General features: G+C 43.8%; 1 protein-coding gene across 1 annotated transcript in view; it reads right to left on the reverse strand.

The window, feature by feature from the left end:
- Positions 1 to 20,760: 20,760 nt before the first annotated feature.
- LOC146831442 (histamine H4 receptor-like) overlaps positions 20,761 to 24,667 on the reverse strand; it is a 60,455-nt gene continuing 56,548 nt past the window's right edge. The window contains exon 4 of the mRNA XM_085603912.1: positions 20,761 to 20,892. Within this exon, the coding sequence (XP_085460038.1) occupies positions 20,761 to 20,892 (132 nt within the window). The remainder of the gene's footprint in view (positions 20,893 to 24,667) is intronic.

Here is a 24,667-nt window from a genome sequence, read left to right on the forward strand (position 1 = left end):
GATGTAATATGTGACGTCATCAGCAGTGCATTGCGGGCGCGCGAGTTATAGTTAGCTGAACTAACTATAACGGGGGAATTTCAATGGTTTTGTACAAGTGAAAAGTCCAGCTAACTATAACACCCCTGAAACCTATGGTTTTTTCAGTGAATTTCTGAGGTCTTTTAAATGCTAATTCCTAACTATAACGTGCCTGAAACCTATGTTTTTTTCTGTGAATTTCAAAGGTTTTTTAAATGCTAATTTCTAACTATGCCTACAGAGATAGGACATGTGAAGAAAGAAGAAAAAATGCACAGAAAGAAAAAAAAGAAGTGCAGAAAGAAGCAACAGAAGTCCTCAAAGACGAAGAAAAGTGCAGGAAGAAGGATAACGTGCAGAAAGAACAAAAAGAAGAGCAGAAAGAAGCCTTGTTGCAAAATCATCCTGTACCCTCAACTTTTTCAGACGGATACTGGTGGTAACTGAGTCTGACTAACCAGTCCTAGAGCCAGTGCTATGTTAAAAGACACTTAGAATACAGTGAAAACACCTACATACACTAGGGAACATTATGCGTTGGGGTCCCCCTGTGATTAGCATGACCTCCTCTGTAAGCCCCTAGTATATAATAGGGCAGGGGGATTAAAACTACCTCTTAAAACAGGCCACAGGGCGTTTTTGCACATGTTAACTCAAGCCCCGTCCCCTCCCGTCACCACTGTGTAAACACGTCCTGTGTCCGTTTTTAGTTGGGAGATTAAGTTCATTTGAATCCTGAGGGTCCCTAGGGTCCAACTAGCCCACTAGGTACCTCCTGCCACAGAGCTGCGTTGCAGAGAGGTGTAAAAAGTGGCACGGCCTGGACCACCTCTCTGCAATGCAGCTCAGTGGCGCTTACTGGAAGCACTTGGTGGGCTAGTTAGCCCCGGGGGCCCTCAGTATTGAAGGGAAATTATATCCCCAATTTAAAACGTGCCATAGTGTGTGTTTGCACACGTCACCTCAGGCCCCGCCCCCTTCCTTCACCACTGTGTAAACGCGCCCTGTTGCTGTTCTAAGTTGAGAGATTAAGTCCCCTTGAATCCTAAGGGTCCCTAGGGTCAAACTAGACCACTAGGTACCTCCAGTAAGCACCACAGAGCTGCGTTGCAGAGAGGTGTAAAAAGGGGCTTGGCCTCAGAACACCTGTCTGCAGCGCAGCTCCCTGGCGCATACTAGAGATGCCTGTTGGGCTAGTTGGCCCTCAGGGACCCTCAGTATTGAAGAGGAATTAATTCCCCAACTTACAACTCGCCAGGGGGCGCGTTTGCAGAGTGCTGCAAGGAGGGGGCATGGCCTCCGGCACGATGCCAGTCTTTTATTAATTTTAATTTTTGAAGAAGGGGGGCTGTGTGGTTCCCCTTCTTATTCTAATTTATTGGCCCTGATGACCCCATCCCCCAGGGCCTGTCTCCTAATTATATTTTTTTGACCCCAATCCCCAGGGCCGGCCACTGTTTTTAATTATTTAAAAAATATATATATATTTATAGACACACCTAGGACATGCTGGACAAACCGTACGTACCTATCACCATGTCGATTTGCGTGATATTTATTAAAAGGCGACTATGCATACAATGAATCCACGTGGAATGTATTTACACCACTAGTGAAGCTCTGACATGTCTGATGCCCTACCGTGCCCAATCCCGGTAGACACCCTTGTCGTTTATTTATACAAACATGGGTAGCTATTGACGGGCACATTTAATACACATGCACACCAAGCCATTCAAAGGGGATTCGAAAAAAATTCGACCAAAACTATGCAAGAAACCCCCCTCACGGTTAATAAAACACACATCCACTGCCAGATGTGTAATACTTTTTATTTTTCTCTCTGGAAAGGGGACGAACATCACTTGAGAGTCACAGCGCGCTCCTGGCAGAGCCCAATGCTGTGTTCCACCCACCATTGCCTGCTGAGTGCCACACACCTCTGTGTTGTATTCCACTAGCTAGTGCATATGCTATGACACTCTCTAGCCCATGTGCACTGTAACACCACCCCGTGAATATGTCATGCCACACTTGTCTTCGCACGGGTTATATTGCCCCATCTAACGTGCCTCCCTCGATGCCTATGTTATAACGCACAGTGCTATGCCATACATATTACAATCTGGGATCCATATCTTTGTCACAGTGCATATGCAACGTTACACTCCCCAGCACATATTTTATATTACAACTTTAGAGACTAGTTAGGTTACACAACCCTGCCCTGTGCATATTACACTCCAAGGCGCATATCGCATAGCACGCGCTAGTGCCTTTGCTATCTCGCGCTTTCCAATGAATCTGTCATTGCGCACAATGCATTGCATATTATATTTCACGCCCGGTTCATCTTATATCACACTTTTTGGTGCATAGTTTATACCATACACTATATCTAGTTTTCATTTTCAATCGTGCGCTCAGGACTATGTTCTATATAACACTGTGTTCACCTACCCTTTTCACGGGCATTACATTTTGAGATAGGGGGTGGAGGGTCAGGGGGTGTTTCTGCCAAGTGAGCCCAGAGTCACAGTCACAAACGTCCTCTTCTTCCTGAATAAAAGTGAGATTATGCTGCATACTTGTTCATATTTTAAGTAGTTCGCACAGACACACGTTTTAAAAACAATAAAGCTCCTAATACCCGCCTTCTCTGAACAGTTAGCTTGCTGCCCCATCCCCCTCCTCCCTATCCTCTGTTGTGTGAATCCATGGACTAGCCACCTCCCTCCTGCCATGCATGGTCTGATGTGCTGCCACTGCCCCCAATTTAGTATGATGTACCAGTCCACTCCTCCTGCCCTCCATTGCCCAATTCTATGCCCCATCATTGACCTCCTGCTTAAACTCTGTGCTTAGCTTGCTGCTCCTATTCTCCTTCCCCCTGCCCTCCAATGTCTTTGTGCATGCCCCTGCTCCATCCTTTTTGCCCACCATGTTCCATGGACCTGCCACTCCTATCTACTCTGAGTGTTCTGTTGAGCTGCCACTCCCCTCCCACCTGCCTAGCATTGTCAGATGACTGTAACCTGTCCCTGCTACCTCCACCCTGCCTGTCCACATGCCATGCCCCTATCCTCCTGTCCTACATGGTCCATTGTACTGCCACACCCTTCTGCCCTCCCTGGTCTGGTGTGCTGCAACTGCTCCTCCTGCCTGCCCCGTGCGGTCTGTTGTGAGGCCCCTTTCCCTGAAAGTTCTTGTCTGTGTACAGGTCCTGACCCTCCCTTCTATCCTCCATCGTCCTTTGTGCATGCCCCTGCACCCTCCTTCTTGCCCATCATAGCCATTGTGCTGCCACTAACCCTCCCACTTGCCATGCATGGTTTTCTGTGCTGCCATCGCTCCTCCCACCTTCCCTGTGTGGTCAGTTAGCTCCCACCTTCCCTCCATGGTCTGTGTGTATGCCATCACAGTCTCGCTGTTGCTCTTCATGGTGTGTCTTGCTTCTAGTGCCCATCCTGCCTGACCTCCATGGCTATCTTGCTGCTCCTGCCCTGCCCACTTGCCCCCAGCCCTCTGTTTACATGTGCAGACCCCTACTCCCTCCCTCCTGACTTGTCTGTTCCATTGTAATGCCCCTGATACGTCCCTCCTGCCCTTTATGGTCTGTTATGCTGCAACTTTCTCTCCTGTCTGTCCATTATGGTCAGCTAGCTACCATTGCCTCTTGCCCCTCTGTTCTCTGTTGTCCATGTGCATGGTCCTGTCCCCTCCCTCTTGCTTTCTATGGATTGTTGTGCTGCACTCCCGTCCCGCATGCCCTGTGTGGTGTATTGTGTTGCTGCAAACCCTGATGCCTGCCCTGCAGGGTTAGTTTGGTTCACCTCTCCATGTCCCTCCTGTCCTCTGTTATCCAAGTCCATGTCCCTACCCCATTTCCTTCCATGATCCAATGTACCATACTTGCGAACATTTTGAACTTGGTAAGAGGGAGATTTTGAAAAAAAACTGGGGTATTAATTTTCCCCTTTGAGTTACATTGAAAAAGAGGAGATTGTAGACAGGAGACAGATCAAATAAAGCCCATTTGAGCTTAAAAACATTGGACGTTTCCTGGCTGAATCGGGTCTGTTGGCATGTATGGTTGTACTACCATTGCCTCTTCCTTCTGCCCACAATGGTCTATTACATTGCCACAGCCTCTCTTGCAAGTCCTGTATTGTTGGTTTGTTGCCCCTGCCCCTCTTTCCACTGCCCTCCATAGTCTGTTGTGCTGCCACGGCCCTTCCTGCCTGCTCAGTGTGGTTAAATTGTTGCCTTTGCACCCTCCTACCTGCCTTCAATTTTCAGAGTCCGTGCCCCTGGCCTCTGCCTCTCAACAGTATCCTAATGAACAACTAGATTGCTAACATTCTATATTTATTACAAAAGTGTGGAACGCCTGACGTCATCTTGATGTAATCAAAACTGTAATACCTAGAGCATTTCCTTTAGAAATTACATATATGAGACGGTCTTATTGGCATCAAAATTATGGTTAGTGCTCTAAAAGACTAAAATAAAGACATATTTTCTGAGTTTTCAAATAGCGACAAAGCACTTTTAAATTATTTGGTATCTTTATGTTTTTTTATCCAGTTGACCACTTGATTAAATGTTGCACTTAGGGGAGAGGATGTGGTGTTACTTCCAGAACTGCAGACTTTGCAACTGGGGAACCAGGTTGGAGTTTCTGCTTCAGCTCGACATTCTGTGACTCTGGTCCAATTACTTAGTCTCCCCATGTCTACAACCAAAATGAATTTGTTCTTGTGTGATGTAACCAATGCTCATGTAAAGCACTCCAATACCTGACAAGTCTGCACTATATAACACTGCAAAAACACAAAATAATAAGTGTTTTGCACACTTCTGTCATTGGGCTATATTTGGGCTACATCTGGGTGATTTTGGGCTACATTTGGGCTCTTTTGTCTCCGGTGGCCATCTTGGGAGATTTATTTGTTATGAAGTTTCCTAATTTCCTCATGTACTTCAGTCTCCTCAGTAGGAAATGCTTTCAGTTTTTTACTTTGATTCCATCATGAAGGTATTCAGATATGTCACACATTTGCCATAAATTCTGAATGTTAGCACTCTAGTTGCTCATTAGATCACTGTAGTAAAACTACTGTTCACCATGGAAGTCTGCTCCTGGTATTAAAAGTGCATGTTTCAGTCTGCATGTCAGAATTTTTTAATGAAATAGAAGAGGATTTGAGAAGTCACTCAAAATGTGCCCTCATTTTCGTTCTTCAGCATTAATCATAATTTCTATGGCAAAATGAACCCCCTCATTGTGTTCCTTTTTAAATTAAATGTTTTAATTGTTACCAGTTTATTCCAATCAAGATGGCTTCAGGTGTGCCATACTTTTGTCATAATGAAGACAGTAAGCGCTCTAGTTGTTTTTAAGAACACTCTGGGACATTCTGTCATTGGGCTATACTTGGGCTACATCTGGGTGATATTTGGGCTACATTTGGGCTCTTTTGTCTCTGGTGGCCATCTTGGGAGACTTATTTGTTATGAAGTTTCCTAATTTCCTCATTTACTGCAGTCTCCTCAGTAGGAAATACTTTCAGTTTTTTACTTTGATTCCATCAAGAAGGCATTCAGATGTGTCATACATTTGCCATACATTCAGAATGTTAGCACTCTTTTTGCTCATTAGATCACTGTACTAAAGCTACTACTCACCAGGGAAAACTGCTGCTGGTATTGAAAGTGCATGTTTCAGTCTGCATGTCAGAATTTTTTAATGAAATGGAAGAGGTTTTTTTTGAGAAGTCACTGAAAATGTGCCCTAATTTTTCTTTCTGCAGCACTAATCATACTTTTTATGGAAAAATGAACCCCCTCATGTTGTTCCTTTTTAAATTAAATGTTTTAAGATTTACCACTTTAATCCAAGCAAGATGGCTTCAGGTGTGCCATACGTTTATCATAAGTAGGACTGTTAGCGCTCTAGTTGTTCTTTGGAACACTCTGGGAAGCTGCAGTAGAACACAAAGGAATCAACTGACAGTCTCTGCCCTTGTTGGATGTACATGTTTTACTGAGAATGTCAGACTTCATTCTCACATGACTAAGAAAGATAATGTGAATTTACAGAAAATAAGCTCTCAGTTTAGCTTACAGATCACCTTCCAAACCTCTGTGGGAAAAGCATGAGAAAATATTTTTCTCTCAATCATGATATCCCAGCAGAAGGCTTTTTCACATGGTGAAATCACCTTAGAACATACCACAATTCCTAAAATGAGTATGGTACCATCAACAAATGATTTATAATGTAACTAAAGTCTTAAAACCTTCTATTAACTGCAATGCTTTTTAATGAGGTGCTATCATGTATATTGGTCCCAAGATGGCTGCCAACACTTCTTGGATGAAGTGCTGACAGCCAATCAGATCTCAGGATGAGATGTGTGGTTAGGCTCCGCCCACATATATATATGATTTTACTTTTGATTTTCTCAGGAACTACTGAACAGATTGACACCAGACCTGCAAAAGGCACATCCCTGAGCTGAGGACTACCTCTCTGCCAAATTTCAAGAAATTCTGTTCAGCCGTTCGGGCTGTACCTTGGACTAAAGGTCCCTATGGAAAATTGCATGGGGAAAATGCGTTTTGGGACCCCCCTTTTGTCTCAGCCCCCGCTTGACGAATCCCCTCGAGACTTTCAGGGTAGGAGCGGAGCGGAGCGCCCCACCTATTTTGAAAATTGCGCGAGGATTAGTCATCCGGCACCAAAGTTATTCCAAATAGAATGTTGCGGATTTCCTATGGAAACACGGTCCTAACTATAACTATCTACTGGCGACGCCAGTAGATAATATATATATATATATGTTATGTTATGTTATGTTAGTTACATTTTAATGCGCACAGCTGCTCCAGCGAAGGAGCGTCCTGGCGCAGGGAAAGGAAAACACCACATAACACTGGATCCGGTGACACGAAACAGACAATAAAAACTGGAAATAATTAAAACAAGAGGGTTTTCAAAGCTCTGCGGAAAGACAATAGGTCGTTCGAGAGACGAATTTCCAAGGGGAGAGCGTTCCAGAGGGTTGCGGCTTTCACACGGAAGGAGCGACCCCCCATCCGACTAAGTCTGAAACGGGGGACGACCACCAAGGACTGTCCAAGGGATCGTAGTGAACGAGTGGGAACGTAAGGAGAGATCAATGAATTAAGTATTCCGGGTGCCAACTCTCTCAAAATTTTAAAAACCAGGCAAAGAGCCTTGAATTGGATACGCTTGCATATCGGGAGCCAGTGCAAGGACCGCAGGGTGTTAGAAGTAGGGCAGGATCGAGGCAGACCAACCACCGCCCTAGCCGCCGCATTCTGGACTCGTTGTAAACGAAGAATCTCGGCTTGGTTTGCTCCTAATAGGAGAGAGCTGGCATAGTCCAACCGCGAGATGATCATTGCTTGAATGACCAGCTGTCTTGTAGGGGCATCGAAGAAACGCAGCAGGGGTCTTAGCCCGCGTAGTACTCCAAAACAGCAGGCCGCCACTCTCTTTGTGTGAGTCACAAAGCTAAGCGTATGGTCAAGCCAGACTCCGAGATTCCTGAGTTCCAGAACAGGGACCGGCGCTGATCCCAGCTCTGGAGGCCACCATTCGTCCCCCCAGTGGTCCGCTTCCCTTCCAACGATCATCACCTCAGTTTTTGACGCGTTCAGTTGGAGACAGTTGTTATTCATCCAGCTGGCCACCTCTCTCAGTCCACTTCGGAACCTGAGGGCATCCTGCTTGGCATCCCCGCTGATCGTAACCGCCAACTGAGTGTCGTCAGCATAGGAGACCATGGTAAGGCCCCATTGCCTGACGACCTCAGCCAGCGGCTGCACGTACAGATTAAAAAGCGTGGGACTCAGCGAGGAGCCCTGCGGAACCCCCAGGTCCAAAGGATGGTACTTGGACTGAAAAGGAGGGGTGGCAACGCAGAAGGAGCGATCGCTGAGGAAGGAGCGGCACCACTGCAGAGCTGAACCACAAATGCCAATGTCCTGCAGGCGGCGTAGCAAGATGCGATGGGAGACAGTGTCAAAGGCAGCGCTCAGATCTAGTAAAATAAGCGCTGCCGTTTGGCCTGCATCGAGCACACCTCGCAAATGCTCAACCATTGCCAGAAGGGCCGTCTCAGTGCTGTGACCAGCACGAAACCCATTCTGCGTTGGATCCAGGACATTCACAAGGGTCATGTGCTCCGTGAGGGCCCGATTTACATGGGCCTCCATAACCTTGGCCGGCCAAGGGAGCAAAGATATAGGGCGGTAGTTTTCAGGTCTCGATGGATCCAGAGATGGTTTTTTAAGGATCGGGGAAACCACCGCTTGCTTCCATTTGGCAGGGACCAGGCCAGAGGTTAGGGAAAGGTTAATCAGGGAGCACACCGCTGTGCGTCCCTGAAAAGCAACGTCCCTGAACAGCGCAGATCTTACCGGGTCTGCAGGTGATCCAGACTTGACTCGCAGGGCCCACATTGCGAACTCCTCATCGGAGATGGTAGGAAAGGAGTGCAGCGCTGGACAGCTGCTAGAGCCGCTCCAAGGGATCACAGGAGGCAGTGTGCTAGGAAACGCCAGATAAATTTTCCTGACTTTATCCAGAAAGAAGGTGGCTAAGGCTTCACAGTGGGCGATGGAACTGTCCAACTGTGGAGGAACTCTCTTTGCCATTAAATCTTTTACGGTTTTAAAGATGGTTTTAGTCGGATTAGGGCTGTTTCTAAATTCGGCTGCGTAAAACGCCGCCCGGGCCCTGCATATAGCTCGATGGTAAAGCTTTACTAGGGCCAGGTAGATGGATTTCTTATCGGCATCGTACGACTTACGCCACACCCTTTCCGCCCGTCTGCAAGAGGACTTCAATGCACGCAGCGTGCTGTCATACCAGGGGCTGGCCTGCCGGGGACTGGACTTGCTGGAGATGATAGGTACCAGGACGTCCAGCGCCCTGGTAATCCAGTTACAAAACCGGTCATATCCCGAGGTGGCATTCAGCAAGGGACCTAGTGGCTCAGCACCCATAATGCGGTGAAGGTCCTCTAACCTCAGTTTGTTCCAATGGCGCCGGGGAATCCGCAAGGGAGGCGGTATAGTAGGATTGGCAGGGAGAGGGAGCCAAGCAGACACCAGATGGTGGTCAGACCATATCACAGGATCAACCGCCACAATCCGAACATCCGAGAGAGTGGTAAAAAACGGATCCAGGATGTGGCCGGCCACGTGTGTAGGCTGAGAAATAAGCTGGAACAACTGCAAAGCCTCTAAGTCGGCCAAAAAACCACTGATGGCCGGAGACTCTGACCTGTCAAAGTGGAGATTTAGATCACCCAGGATGGAAAAATTTGCGCAGCCACTAGCCAATAAGCTCACAGCCTCCGGAAAGGCACCTCTAAAAGCAACATCGCTGCCTGGAGGGCGATAAACAACCATCCCTGACAGCGAGAACTGAGGGCTGATGGAAACCTTAAACAGCGCACTCTCACATCCGGCAATCTGCAAGATCGTCCAGGTGCATGTGAAGGCGGATCTAATAAATAAGGCGATCCCTCCACCTCTAGAATGGCGGTTAGATCTAAAGCATGAATAGCCCGGAGGACAAGCAAGATTGACTATGGCGTCGTCAGTATCTTGTAGCCAGGTTTCAGTTACGGCCAACAGATCTGGTGTCTTATCAAAAATGAGATCAGCCACCGACAGATGGTGTTTCACTAGAGATCTGGTATTCAGATTTAAAAATCGTAGACCAGATCCCAGACTACCAGGCAACGGAAAGAGACCAGGAGGAGCTCGTGGTGCAGGAGAAGTGGCGAGCTCGCGAATACCTACCGGCTGGTCCAATGACCATCTATTGCAGGCACACTGACACGGGCCACACAGCGGATGGTGGGGTGTGGCAGAGCAGCGTGGGAGTGTATTTCTGATGGCACGAAGCGAGGCGTCGGAATACTTAATCATCCTGACAGAGCGAAAGCTACGAGCACACAAATATATGCAATGTTATAATAAAAGATGAAGTCCCCAGCGTACCGCGCGTACTTAGCGCGGACGGGCGCAGACGGGCAGACTCTGGCTCGACTCCGGCGCGAGTCAGGCGCTACCGCTGCGCGTCTCCGCTGCGCTAGCAGAGTGAGCTTTAAATACCAGCTCACCTGGGCTACAGGAAGCGCTAGAGCGCTGCAGCAAGTGGCCCAGGAGGCAGGAGACCACCCCAAGATGGCGGCCAAGCGCCACGAAGAAGCTACAAGTGAGTGGAAATTCCGCGAAAAAACGCGGTGGGGGCACAGTTAAAATGCAAGTATGAGGCCAGGGACGGTTCTACTAATTAAACGAGGCTCCAAACAAAAAATAATGCAAACATAAAAACAAGCTTTTTAAAATCAATAGTAAGCGCAGCGCGCTTAAATGTAACTAAAATAGCGACTGATATAGCGCATGCAGGCACCTTTCCCAAGGGAGGACAATGGGAGAGCTCGCCTTAAGTACCAGCTCACCTGGGCTACAGGAAGCGCTAGAGCGCTGCAGCAAGTGGCCCAGGAGGCAGGAGACCACCCCAAGATGGCGGCCAAGCGCCACAAAGAAGCTACAAGTGAGTGGAAATTCCGCGAAAAAACGCGGTGGGGGCACAGTTAAAATGCAAGTATGAGGCCAGGGACGGTTCTACTAATTAAACGAGGCTCCAAACAAAAAATAATGCAAACATAAAAACAAGCTTTTTAAAATCAATAGTAAGCGCGGCGCGCTTAAATGTAACTAAAATAGCGACTGATATAGCGCATGCAGGCACCTTTCCCAAGGGAGGACAATGGGAGAGCTCGCCTTAAGTACCAGCTCACCTGGGCTACAGGAAGCGCTAGAGCGCTGCAGCAAGTGGCCCAGGAGGCAGGAGACCACCCCAAGATGGCGGCCAAGCGCCACAAAGAAGCTACAAGTGAGTGGAAATTCCGCGAAAAAACGCGGTGGGGGCACAGTTAAAATGCAAGTATGAGGCCAGGGACGGTTCTACTAATTAAACGAGGCTCCAAACAAAAAATAATGCAAACATAAAAACAAGCTTTTTAAAATCAATAGTAAGCGCGGCGCGCTTAAATGTAACTAAAATAGCGACTGATATAGCGCATGCAGGCACCTTTCCCAAGGGAGGACAATGGGAGAGCTCGCCTTAAGTACCAGCTCACCTGGGCTACAGGAAGCGCTAGAGCGCTGCAGCAAGTGGCCCAGGAGGCAGGAGACCACCCCAAGATGGCGGCCAAGCGCCACAAAGAAGCTACAAGTGAGTGGAAATTCCGCGAAAAAACGCGGTGGGGGCACAGTTAAAATGCAAGTATGAGGCCAGGGACGGTTCTACTAATTAAACGAGGCTCCAAACAAAAAATAATGCAAACATAAAAACAAGCTTTTTAAAATCAATAGTAAGCGCGGCGCGCTTAAATGTAACTAAAATAGCGACTGATATAGCGCATGCAGGCACCTTTCCCAAGGGAGGACAATGGGAGAGCTCGCCTTAAGTACCAGCTCACCTGGGCTACAGGAAGCGCTAGAGCGCTGCAGCAAGTGGCCCAGGAGGCAGGAGACCACCCCAAGATGGCGGCCAAGCGCCACAAAGAAGCTACAAGTGAGTGGAAATTCCGCGAAAAAACGCGGTGGGGGCACAGTTAAAATGCAAGTATGAGGCCAGGGACGGTTCTACTAATTAAACGAGGCTCCAAACAAAAAATAATGCAAACATAAAAACAAGCTTTTTAAAATCAATAGTAAGCGCGGCGCGCTTAAATGTAACTAAAATAGCGACTGATATAGCGCATGCAGGCACCTTTCCAAGGTGCATATATATATATTCACTTAAAAAACCATAGGTTTCACACATGTTATAGTTAGCTGGACATTTCACTCGTAAAAAACCAATGAAATTCCCCCGTTATAGTTAGTGCAGGCAACTATACCTCACGCGACCGCAATCCTCTGCTGATGACGTCAGATATTACATCACTGTATTTAGACACTTATTTACCCATGTCTTCTTCCATTAATCTTTAGCTATACATATATTACAAATATTTATTTTTCAGAAAGACACATATGTCATCAGTGATGTAATATCTGACGTCATCAGCAGAGGATTGCGGTCGCGTGAGTTATAGTTGCCTGCACTAACTATAACGGGGGAATTTCATTGGTTTTTTACGAGTGAAATGTCCAGCTAACTATAACATGTGTGAAACCTATGGTTTTTTCAGTGAATTTGTACGGTTTTTTAAATGCTAAGTTATGGTTTTTTTTTTCAGGTTTTACACCGTCCCCCAAGAAAAAAAAACAATTTTTTTTTTTAAATTCGCAAGGTGCGTGCACCCAGCGCGCACTGCGAACCGTGCGCGCACGGTGCGCTTCCCACAACGTGCGCGCTCTGTGGGCACTCGGTGCACTTCGCGCACCTAGCACCCACGGTTCGCAGTGCGCGCAGGGAGCTCGCACCTCGCGATTATAAAAAAAAATTGTTGTTTTTCCCCTTGGGGGTCCCCCTGACCAAGGCTAGGGGGTCAGGAACTGTCCACTCTGCCCCATTTTCACGTTCTCCACCTTTGATTTTCACCCCCTTAGACTGCGAGAGACAAAATGGCGGCCGACACTTCCTGGTTTCGACCGATTCGAATGTTTACCGACATCTAACAACCAATCAGAATTGCGCTCTCGCACGGCAGGGTGCGCGCACCCAGCGCGCACGGTGCGCGCGTATAGATATTGATATGCTTTTAAATGCTAATTTCTCAGGAAATACTGAACAGATTTACACCAGACCTGCGAAAGGCACTTCCTTGACCTTATGGCTACCAAATTTCAAGTAATTCTGTTCAGCCGTTCGGGCTGTAGCTGTGTCTAAAGGTCCTATGGAAAAATGCATGGGGAAAATGCGTTTTGGGACCCCCCTTTTTTCTCGGCCCCCGCTTGACGAATCACCCCAAGACTTTCAGGGTAGCAGCTGAACGGAGCGCCCCATTAGTTTTGAAAATTCGTGAGGATTCGTCAACCGGCGCCAAAGTTATTCAAAATAGAATTTTGAGATTTCCTATGGAAACTGGGTTGTAACTATAACTATCTACTGGCGACCGCCAGTAGATAATATATATATATATATGATTGATTGATTGATGTACTTATAGAGCGCAGCTATCACCCTACGGGCATCTTGGCGCTTGCATTGGGAACCCGTCCTGGTTTTTCCCTGTAAGATAACCTGTACTGGGCATCCCCAAGGTGAAAGCCAGGCATCCCGCCGCAGGGGGCCGTTGTGGAGATTAAGCAGGCTTGTTGCCCAGAGCTGCATAGTGTGAACTCGTGCTTAGAGTGGGCACCGAAGCGAGAATTATCGAGTCCGTGGACGATTGGGCTCTGGATATATATATATATATAAATGTTGCTCTAACAAAGTCAGTTTCACACACTTAAATAGCCCAATGTTTTACAGACACATTTAGAGGACCGTAGATATCACAAAGATAGACAGCCATGTATGAACAAACTTACATACTCATTGAATAGGAATTCCTGATAGGGACTCACACAGTAATTGACATATATGTGAAAAGACAGAGATATTCAAGTAAAGCCCTTCTCAAGTTTTAAGCTACTCTTATATAATACATGACTGACCACTGAGGTAGGCTGTAGGTAGTAAATAGGGTAAGCTCCTTTAAGTTAATGTCTGTGTAAGTAGGTGTATGGCTGATGAGAGGGTGTGTGTGTAACACTATGGGTGGGTAAGTGTGTGTCAGTAGGTGTATGAGCAACCTTTTACTCACCCATACATATAACTGTGTAATAACATAAGTTGTCAGTAGTTAATAGGATGGTTGATACATACGTAAAAGTGAACAAACCTAGTCTGAAGATTGCTTTAGGTATATATCCTCATATAAACTAAATGTTTAAATAGTTAAATATGTAATGTGATACTATATAATTAAGTGATGAATGTATTTTTCTATTTTTGTTCTCAGACATCAATATCTAGTTATCTACACAGAATTACCATGCCAACAAAAACTCATCGAAGAAAGAAGCAACAGCAAATAGAGCATCTTCTTAGAACTAAGATATGTAAGGGGCTAAATGCAGAAAATATGGTAAAAGACAAAAGGCTTACTGGTAAAAGAACCAAGACATTTCCTCAAATTGTTTGTGCACAATTGGAAAAAGTGCAGAAGTAAAGAAAAAGAAAACTACATTACCAAGTACTAAAGCACAAAAAGTCTCTGATATAAAAAGTAGGAAGTCATTGAAAAAGTGGGAGACTTTAACAAGAAGGCAGAAGCAGTTCAAAGAAATCAGAAGTAGAATGTTCTGTACTAGAGTAGTTCGCAATTTGTTACTATCTATGAAAAAGTATAAGAGAAGAACACAAGCGATCAGACAGAAAGAATACCTTGAAAATGTAATTGATAAAGTGTTTGCTCTGAAGAGAAAACTATTTATCTTAGTTTTAAACAGAATTAAGACCCTGGACAAAATAGTGTTGTCCTTGAGGAGACAGAGCTAAACTCAAAGACTTGTTAATAGAAGTAATTTTTGCAAAGGTTTTAGTGGTGAATGGATACATACTTAAAGTACTGAGCCTTTCTTTAATGAAGAAGGCTATTCCCATGACAACACATTAGTACATGTTGTAGATGAAAGCGGATGATTTTATGAGATCAAAATTTTTATTCCTGTTTCAAAGAAAGTAATGGTACCTAGAAATGTTGAGGAAGAGATTGCTGAAGAGGTACAAGGAAGGCATAGACAGGTCCCTCTGTACAAATGGAACTGTAGTAGTGTTTGTAGCATTCTTCAACAATCAATTGATATATTGGGAAATTTCCTCTTTGTGTTTGTTTCCAGAAGTTTAAAACAGAAAATACATACTTTGCAGGGATTAGATCAATTCAAAGTAAAAAAGCATACTAATTTACAAGGACACTCACTAGCTTGTCTGTCGAAAAAGTGTGTCAAAGTAGTTTGCATCATTTTAGAATGTTAGATGTACACCATCCAATAATGAGAACTTTTGTTAAGAGGCTTCATTATATAACAACTCCTGCTCTATGTTTAGAAGAAATTAATAGAGCTTTTTGTATGGTAATGTATTAGAAGTAGAAAAGGTTTGTGCTGATTTTTGAAATTCGTTTTTTTGGACCAGAACACGAGTGAAGGGTAAATGAAGAGTTGGTAACAACATGAGTTGTGGAGCAGAACAGATGTATTAGTGTTTCTAATTTTGTAAAAGAGATTAGAAAGTTTAACGCAGTTTCTTCAGAGCAACCAAACTGTTTATATATGTTGTCGATGCACTAAATACAAAAATCAAACTCATAATGTTGATTTCTACATTAAATCTGAAAAAGAGTATAATGAGAGGCAAGAAATTGCTGTTTATTTATTTGTAGCGGGACGATTTGACTTGTACATTCATCAAGTTATATGTAAGCACTGCTCGAATAGGTCAGAGGAAAACAAAATGCCTGCTAGAGCAGTACACAACAACTTAGAAATAGTACCTATTGCAGAAGTACTTAAAGATTTAAATGTTAATGAATCTTTGGAGGAAAACACTTAATAGTCCTGCTACAAGTAACTTCACTAAAAGTACAACCGGTTTTTAAGAAACTACTACATAATGAAACTAGGAATTTCCTAGGAAGTATTGAAAATGTAAACATTTGGAGAAATTTCCAATACAAAGAGTTAATCCAAACTATGCGCCAAGCATCAGATATACATCATGGAGATATTCTAAAGGACATAAGAGTGGGAGTCATCACAAAAGATGGAATGACAGTATTAGAAACCAGACTCATCAAAAATGTGTTTCCAAGTAATATTTCAGCTGCTGAAGTAATGTATAATTTTGTTATGGAAGAGAAATCTATTGCTTGTTTGATGCCTACTCCTGAGGAGTGTAATACATTCAATGAACACTTATTGCAACTGGGAAAAGAAGAGATCATCAAAATTAGAGCAAATGATAAAATGGAATATCAATGAGTTACAGTGCTACTAACAGAAAAACTGCAGTCAATATAGGATAGTTTAGAAAAGTCTGTGTCAAAAACTGCATAATTAGAAAAACAGTTCCGCATCTGTAAAAATGGTTGCATAATCTTATGTCATAATTTAAATGTTGAAGAAGGGCTATTGAATGGCGCAATGGGTAAAGTTGTGAAATGTATTAATTATCCAAACAGAAATGATGTGGAATACTTAGTCATAAAATGTGATGATGTTGGTTAGTTAAGCAGATTAGTAGATGGAGTGCACGTTTCCTTCTAGTAAAATACTTCTATATAAAGCAAAAGCAGTTCCCAGTGTCCTTAGTGTATGCAGTAACTATCCACAAATCACAAGGTTTAAGTGAAGATACAGCTCTTGTCAATATTGGTAGTAGTGTATTCAAAGAAGGAATGTCATATTTAGCTTAGTCTCGAATTAGAACATTGTCTAGTTTATTTCTGATTGACTTTGATGAGAAGAAAGTAAGTGCTCATGTGAACTGTGTAAGGGAGTATAATCGGTGAAGAGGTCAGTATGCTCCTCATTTAGGCCAATATCCTGTGTTTGAAAAACCGATAATGTATCCAAAGCGGAAATCAAAGCAGTCTATGAGAGCTGAATAGAAAGATGAACAAAAAGAAAAGGAACAAAAAACTAAGAAAAGAAAACTACAGCACAATGAGGAAATAGATGGTGATCACTTTGATAATACATCTGGAGTGAACTGTTATGCACATGTTGTGTTAAATGGACTATGCCAGTTGCCTCATTTTACAAATTCTATTTATAAAAGTTAGATGAAAGAATATCTTCACAACTATGTAGTTTACTTGAAGAATTAAGAAGGGATAGAAGTATTATACATTCTGCGATAGGGATAAGAAAACTCACAGATGACTGTACTGGATCAGAAGTGTTTCTCTAAATCTTCAGCAGGATGTTCAATAAGTTTTAATGGTAATGGTAGGACTATTGGAGGAAGATGTGAATATCAATGAATTATTTAGTTTAACTTATAAATTGAACCATAACTGTGAAGATTGTGAATTTATGTCTAGCAGTGATATCAATTCAGAACGATTCCTGGACTTGCCATTACCAGATTGTAAAGCTGCGCCTTATGATTTTTTTTTATTAGAATCGCCCATCAAGATATGACCTGTGAAAACTGCAGATCAGAACTTAGGTCAACGTTGTTTCTACAAAGGTATGAAAAATATGTCATAGTCATGCTACAATGATGCAGAGTGCAGGGTACTAAATTAGGAACTAAAATTACAAACTTTGTAGATGGACAAATTTCCATTTCAAAAAGAACTTTCACAACTATAGCAATCATATTTCATGAAGGTGTTAATATAACCCCTTGGTACTACACAATATATTTAGGATGTCAAACAGGATGGACAGAGTGCAATGACATACAAGTGACATTCAAATCAAGACTACCTAAAAAGTTACCAAACTCATATCTGCTAATTCTAGAACTGAAGTTCTAAGGAGAATTTAGGATAATAAAATGTGCTATTGTGTTGCCATATATATGGATTATCTGTTTCTGAGACATTATGCAGCCTATTAGGGGTATTGTCTACAGCAACCTGTCAGAAATTAAAGACTCTTAAGAATTGTGGCAAAGGAATTTAAAGAACATTTGAGGACTACATTCTGTTACTAAAGATAGAAACTAAATGGAGATACCAGTAGCTTTAAGTTGCATCTTAGAAGTCTCTTCACCACTGAAAAAATGCCCCCTTTTGTTTCTGCTGCAGCAACTTGCACGTAGTGCTGTGTGTTATATTTTTCGTACATGGCCCAAGAACATTTTAGACATCATTTGGCCTAACAGGGATGATGTTTACAAAAGGATATCGAAAAATTAAGAATGCTTCATAATTGTTCGACATTTTGTATTCGGTAAAAATATGAGAAACAGTTTCAATATTTAGTTGCTTTTCATTAAGGTAGTAACCTGTCAGCAAGCCAATATTAACAAACTTGTAGTAAGTGAAATGCACAGTATGACATATTTGTAATGATCTACTGTGTATATTTGTTTTTGCTTTTACAATCCATTGATTTTTTTCCCAGCTGTTTGATGATGATGCTTCATGTAGGCCACTGTTGAAAGTGAAGACGTATGAAAGCTGAACACAGTAAAAAACAGTAAAACATTTGGCAATGTTGAATTCCAGTTTTGGAGAAAAAGGATTGTGTGTTGTTTTGGTTGCCAAATGTTTAAAATGAAATCCTAATACATTTTCTCTGTTTATATTTTTTCACAGTGATAGGAGAACGTAATATATTACGTGTGTCAAATGACTAATCTATTGGTGGACTCAACAAGTCACTACTCATATATTCATCCCATCATCCAGAAACTACACTTGCACTCATGCAATGCCCCAGGTAGTACCCATATAGTCAAGCAGTCCAGTCACCCACACACTACCTATGCACTTATCCAATCACCAAGGCACTGCCTATGCATTCATTCAATCACCCAGGAACTGCCCATGCACTCATACAAACAACTAGACTCTACTCATGTACTCACACAGTCACTCAGGCACTACCCATGCACTCATACAATCACCCAGGCACTACAGTTGTACTCATGCATTTACCCAGGAACTACATTTGCACTCATCAACTCACCTAGGCACTGCACTTGCACTCTTTATTTCACCCAGGCACTATACTTGCGGTCATTCAATCACCCAGGTGGTACCCCTGGAGTCATCCATTCACCTAGGCACTGCACTTGCTCTCATCCAATCATCTAGGCACTGCACTTGCACTTATACACTCACCCAGGCACTACCCATGCAGTAATGAAATCACTCAGGCACTGCACTTTTACTCATTCATTCACTCAGGCACTGCACTTGCACTCATCCATTCACTCAGGCACTACACCTGCACTCAACTATTCGCCCAGGCATGTACTACACTTGCACTTTTACATTCACCCAGGCACTGCAGTTGCACTCATCCAGTTATTCAGGTAGTGCACTTGCAATCATTCATTCACCCAGGCACTACACTTGCACAGATGCATTCCCCCAGGCACTGGACTTCCACTCACCCATTCACCCAGGCTCTACCCATGCACTCATTAATTTACTCACGCACTACACATTCAGTTATCCAATAATCCAGGCACTGTACTTACACTCATACAATCACACAGGCAATACCCATACACTCAACCATTCACACAGGCACTACAGTTGTAGTCATTCATTCACCTAGGCACTACACTTGCACTCATTAGGTCACCCAGGCAATACTGAGGCACTCATCCAATCATCCAGGCACAACCCATGCACTCATCCAAATACCCAGAAATGACTCATGCACTCATCCAATCATGCAGGCACTATACATTCACTCATCCAATCACCCAGACACTACAGTCGCACTCATGCATTCACACAGGCACTGCACTTGCACTTGTCCATTCACTCAGGCACTGTGCTTGCACTCATACATTTATCCAGATGCTGCACTTGCACTCATCCAATTTCTCAGGCACTTATCCAGACACTGAGGCGGTACCCATAGAGTCATCCATACACTCAGGCATTACCCATGTAGTCATGAAATCACCAAGGCACTGCACTTGTACTCATTCATTCATCAGGTACTTCACTTGCACTCATGCACTACATTTGGACTCATCCATTCACCAAGGCACTACACTTGCACTTATCCATTCACCCAGGCACTGCACTTGCACTCATGCTATCATCCAGCCATTGCTTTTGCACTCATACAATCACTCACGCAGTAGTTATGCACCAAGCACTACCCATACATTCATCCAATCACATAGGCACTACTCATGCACTCATTGAGTCACACAGGCACAATACATACACCCATTGAATCACGGATGCCATACCCATGTAGTCATTCAATCACCAATGCACTACTTTTACACTCATCCAATTACATATCCACTACTCATGCACTCATCCAATCACCCAGGCACTACACATGTACTCATCCAATCAACCATGCATGCAACATGCAGTTACCCAACCACTCATGCAGTCATTTAATCATGCATGCACCACTTTGAACTCATTAAGTCATCCATGCACCACTAATACACTCATTCAATCAAACATGCACCACTCATACACTCATTTAATCATCAATGGACTACTCATGCAAGCATTCAATCACCATATACATGTTCATATACTGATTCATCCAGCTTATTTTTTTTAACTGAAAAGATGTTTGTTTTTTGGGACTTTTTTGGTGAATGTTAAAGTTTTCTTGCTGGAGACAAAAATGGTGACTGGGAATGCAAAAACTTCAACATGCACTCAAAAATGTAAAAAACTATGAAGGGACAAAAAATTGAAAAAGATTGCTCTCCAGTACCCACCACAGTTCCACAATCCATGCAGTATGATGCCATTCGGTAAAACTCTGGAGACAAATCTTGAAGTTCACATAGGACCTCTGAAGGGACTTTCTGCCCCAGTGTTGTTGCGACTGCTATTGAAGCTGAGGGTCCTTCAGCCTCGTGTTGCCTTCTTACTGCTTTTAGATAATTGCCATGATATGTTTTTGGATGGCAAAAAATGGACACAGTTCTGCAAGAATATTTCTTGTTTTACCCCTTGACAATGTCTTGCCACATATTGTGCATTGCACACATTTGGAGACTGTTTTTGCTTCTTCCTACAGAATCCTGAAGAAATCCCAAGCAAAGGTTGATTTCCTCTGAGGATGCCCCTCATCTCCAGATTCAGCAGAATCCACCTCTTCGACTTCCTGGTCCACCTGCTGTTCCACCTGATCTCCCTCTTCTGGCTGAGTTGACAATTTTGCAAAAATATGCATAAGAACCAATCCAATAAATGCTAGTGAGCTGCTCACAATGAACTTCTCTTAAAGAATGTTCAATATAGATAAATGGGCATGTTCTGTCTATTCTTTTAGTTGAAAAGTGTATCATCCAATCATATTCATCTATTTCCCGATCACATAATCTTCACGATGATCAGCATCTTCGTGAAGACCGGAAACTGAACAGAATTATATTTAATTTAAAATAAGTACTCAAACATAATTGTTAATCGACTGGTATTAAACCCCCAAAAGTGGATCATACAATGTAATATGTATAAATATGTGTTATACACTTTACCAAAAGCACACCTTCATCGCCGTTACCAACGTCATAGTGACTTCCAGCATTGCCGCGATCACCAAGTAAAAGGCTTTTAATTGAAAAATTCTTACAAAAGTTAGGTTTAAAGAGTATATCAATAAACAACTTGTGTCAAAAATTAATTAAAATATGTGTAACTATGTGTTGCTGAGTTTTAAAAAAACACCCGCACTTCGCATCTACCGATAACGACGCGGTGTACGGAGTCACAGCGATTATATAAAACATCACATTGAAGAGGTTTCTTCACAAAATAATCACACAACCTCAAATATAAAGTCTACATTACAACTAGTGTCTGCTATTAAGTCAGATCTGTTGAAATATATGTTCAAGACTTCCTCAAAAACATGCACCTTACGCAATGTCCCCACTGGTATCACGACGTTGATGCGTGTATAAAAAATGCAAAGAAAAAAAACTACGCTTATCAATCCACTGAAGAAAATACAAGGTTATAAAAATACATGGTATAGAGCCATTATAGATACAATATTCAATTTAAAAACCTTAAATATTCAATAAAAAAATCATAGGTTGCATGGACGTTATAGTTAGGAAATAGAATTTAAAAATCCATAAACATTTGCTGAGCTAACTATAACTTTCACCCCCGCAATGCACTGCTTATGACCTCACATATTACATCACTCATGACATGGTCAGTGACATCACTGATGACATCTCAAATGACATCACTGATGACATCATCCACAGAATCTCTGATGCACCCACTCACACCCCAATATAAATGTTCAATACACCCACTCCAACTTGCACACTAACATCCTCAAAACCATTGACACACCCATACCAGTACATATACACCCACTCACTGATTCATAGGTCTTCATGCACATCCACTCAGTGAACCATGCAGCCACTCAAACACCAACTCAATAGCTACTGCTATATCCACTTAAACATCCATATAACCACTCACAAACTGTTAGTCACCCATAGAGCTACTCACGCACCTACTCACTCACACATAGAGTCCAACACACAGCCACATACTCTCCTATACATTTATACATACATTTACTCACTTATTCATACAGTCACTAACACGTACTCACTCACCTATACTGTTACTGACACAAGCACACACTCACCCATACAGCCACTCTCACATTCACTCACTTACACATAAAGTCACTCATATACTCCAACACTCACCTTTACTGTCTTTTACATAAACAGTTACTCGCCTATATACCACTGACACACCCATTCACTCACCGGCACAGCCATACACATGCTCAGTCACTCAAACAGCCTCTAACAGATGTGCTCACTAACCTATAAGGCACTGACTCACTCATCCATGCAGGCAGTCACACACATTCTCACCCCACCACACAGACACTCATACACCCATACAGGTACTCAGACAACAAATCTGTCACACATACAGCCACCTATGTATCCACTCACCAACCCAAAGAGGCACATAAACACCAACTGACAGATTGGTACAGACATTCACAAAACCTAGTCACTCATCCATACATTCACTGAGACACGTAATAACTCACTTATATGGTTAGTCACAACCATGCAGGTACTCATACACCCACTGATTCACCAATACACCTTGTGAGGTCATAAGCAGTGCATTGCAGGGGTGCAATTTATAGTTAGCTCAGCTAACTATAACTGCTGAATTCCACTGTATGAGTGAAACCTGAACCTAACTAAATCATCTCTGTAACCTCTGTTTTTTCAGGAAAAGTGTACGTTCTTTTAATTTCATTTCCTAACTATAACATCCCTGTAACATTTGGTTTTTTCAATGAATATATATTATATATATACACATATATATATACATATTATGTATATACATATATATATATTTTTTTTTTAACTAAAAAACAAGGGTTAAAGGGTTAAAGTGGGCATCTTCAACAGCGGCTATGGGCAGGAGATCCACCTGTTGCTGATCCAGTCCAGGTTTTGGCTACGCAGGTCACGCAGATGCAGGAAGCGGCACGAACTGCGAGCCGCGAGTGAGCCGCGGGAGAGCATCGTGGGTGAAAATACGCCAAAAACCAGAAACCAGAAAACACCAGAGGAAAGAAGGGGTCTGCAGCTGAGATGACCCGCGGGAGCCCCCACTGAGCCGCAGGAGGTCATACGGGACTCACGGGAACCACGGCTGTGGGAGAGCACTCAGCCTCAATTTTCCAAATTTTCCATCACCACTATCCAACGCTTGCTGAGGCAGGAGTCCCGTGCTTTGTGCCTGATAGACGGTGAGGTGAGGGGAGGTGCTGGTGGTGAGGAGCTGCCCCTGGTGAGCTACAAGTCCAGGCATCAAGAATTTGAATGGTTTGGAGCCCGGGGGTCCGTTGAACACCTGTTGAACGTGATATGTGGCACTGAGAGGCACTGAAGGGCAGTGGTATCAAGCAGTAAAGTGGGACAGTGTGGTTGACGTTAGAGTCAGCCAGAAGTGTTGTGCCAAGGTGCACTTCAGAGGCGACTCAACTAGGCTGGGAGTAGCCTGTAGCACCCAGTGTGCCCTGCTCTCTCGCCCTGCCCAGGATCCGGCGCTGCATTACCGCGCATTACTGCGCATCAGCACACTGCATCATTTCCTCACTGCCCACAGTCTCTTGTTGTTGAACCGGCCTCAGTATTTGCCCTTATTTCCCTTATGCGCATTTTGCGCTTCTGTGCTCCTGTGCAGTACTTGGCCGGTCACAATCACAGGGCACAGGGCACAGACGGTCACAGCCTGTGAAGCCGCTTACAACTTCACAGCCTCTTTTGCTCCATTCTCAGGAGGAGGCCCACAGGACCGAAGGGCACATAAACTTTTAGAAGATTACTGGACTCTATTACTGCGAGCACAATCTCCTTAATGCTATAACGCTTCTCCACTATAATGTTTTACTAGCTACTCACCCGGTAGATAACTACAGTATTAATAATCTACCCTCCACGACTAACTGGGGAAAAGTGAGTAGCTTGCATTTTTTGCCGCACCTCCGCCTGTGTTAATCTCCTCTTTGCGGCGCTGTGACTGCTCGGGTGGGATGCTGTCCCAGGATCCCCGTAGCCTTTGTTTCGTCAGCTGCTGCAGGTGCCAAAACTCTGGGAGAGGACTCCACCTCCCAGAGGGCATCCTATCTGGACCAGCTGCCGCGAGTGAGGGGAAGGCGTCGTCACCGCATTTAAAGCGCTGCCTCTCCACCCGTGGAGTGGGACGCAGCCCGGACGAAGCTCGGACCAAGGGCGGGCCCATCTGAGCCCGTCAGAGTACAGAGGAGGCTGGGTTGGGCCATCCCTCTAACTTTGGGTCCATTAGCAGGGAGATCAGTTTAGCAGCATTAGTGAATCGCTATGCCACGTGTTGGGGCGAGTTTATTGGGTAAACGTAAATCTGGAGTGGGGAGGGGAGTCGTG

This window comes from Triturus cristatus, chromosome 5_1 (genome assembly GCF_964204655.1).
Source record: "Triturus cristatus chromosome 5_1, aTriCri1.1, whole genome shotgun sequence".
NCBI classification, from domain to species: domain Eukaryota; kingdom Metazoa; phylum Chordata; class Amphibia; order Caudata; family Salamandridae; genus Triturus; species Triturus cristatus.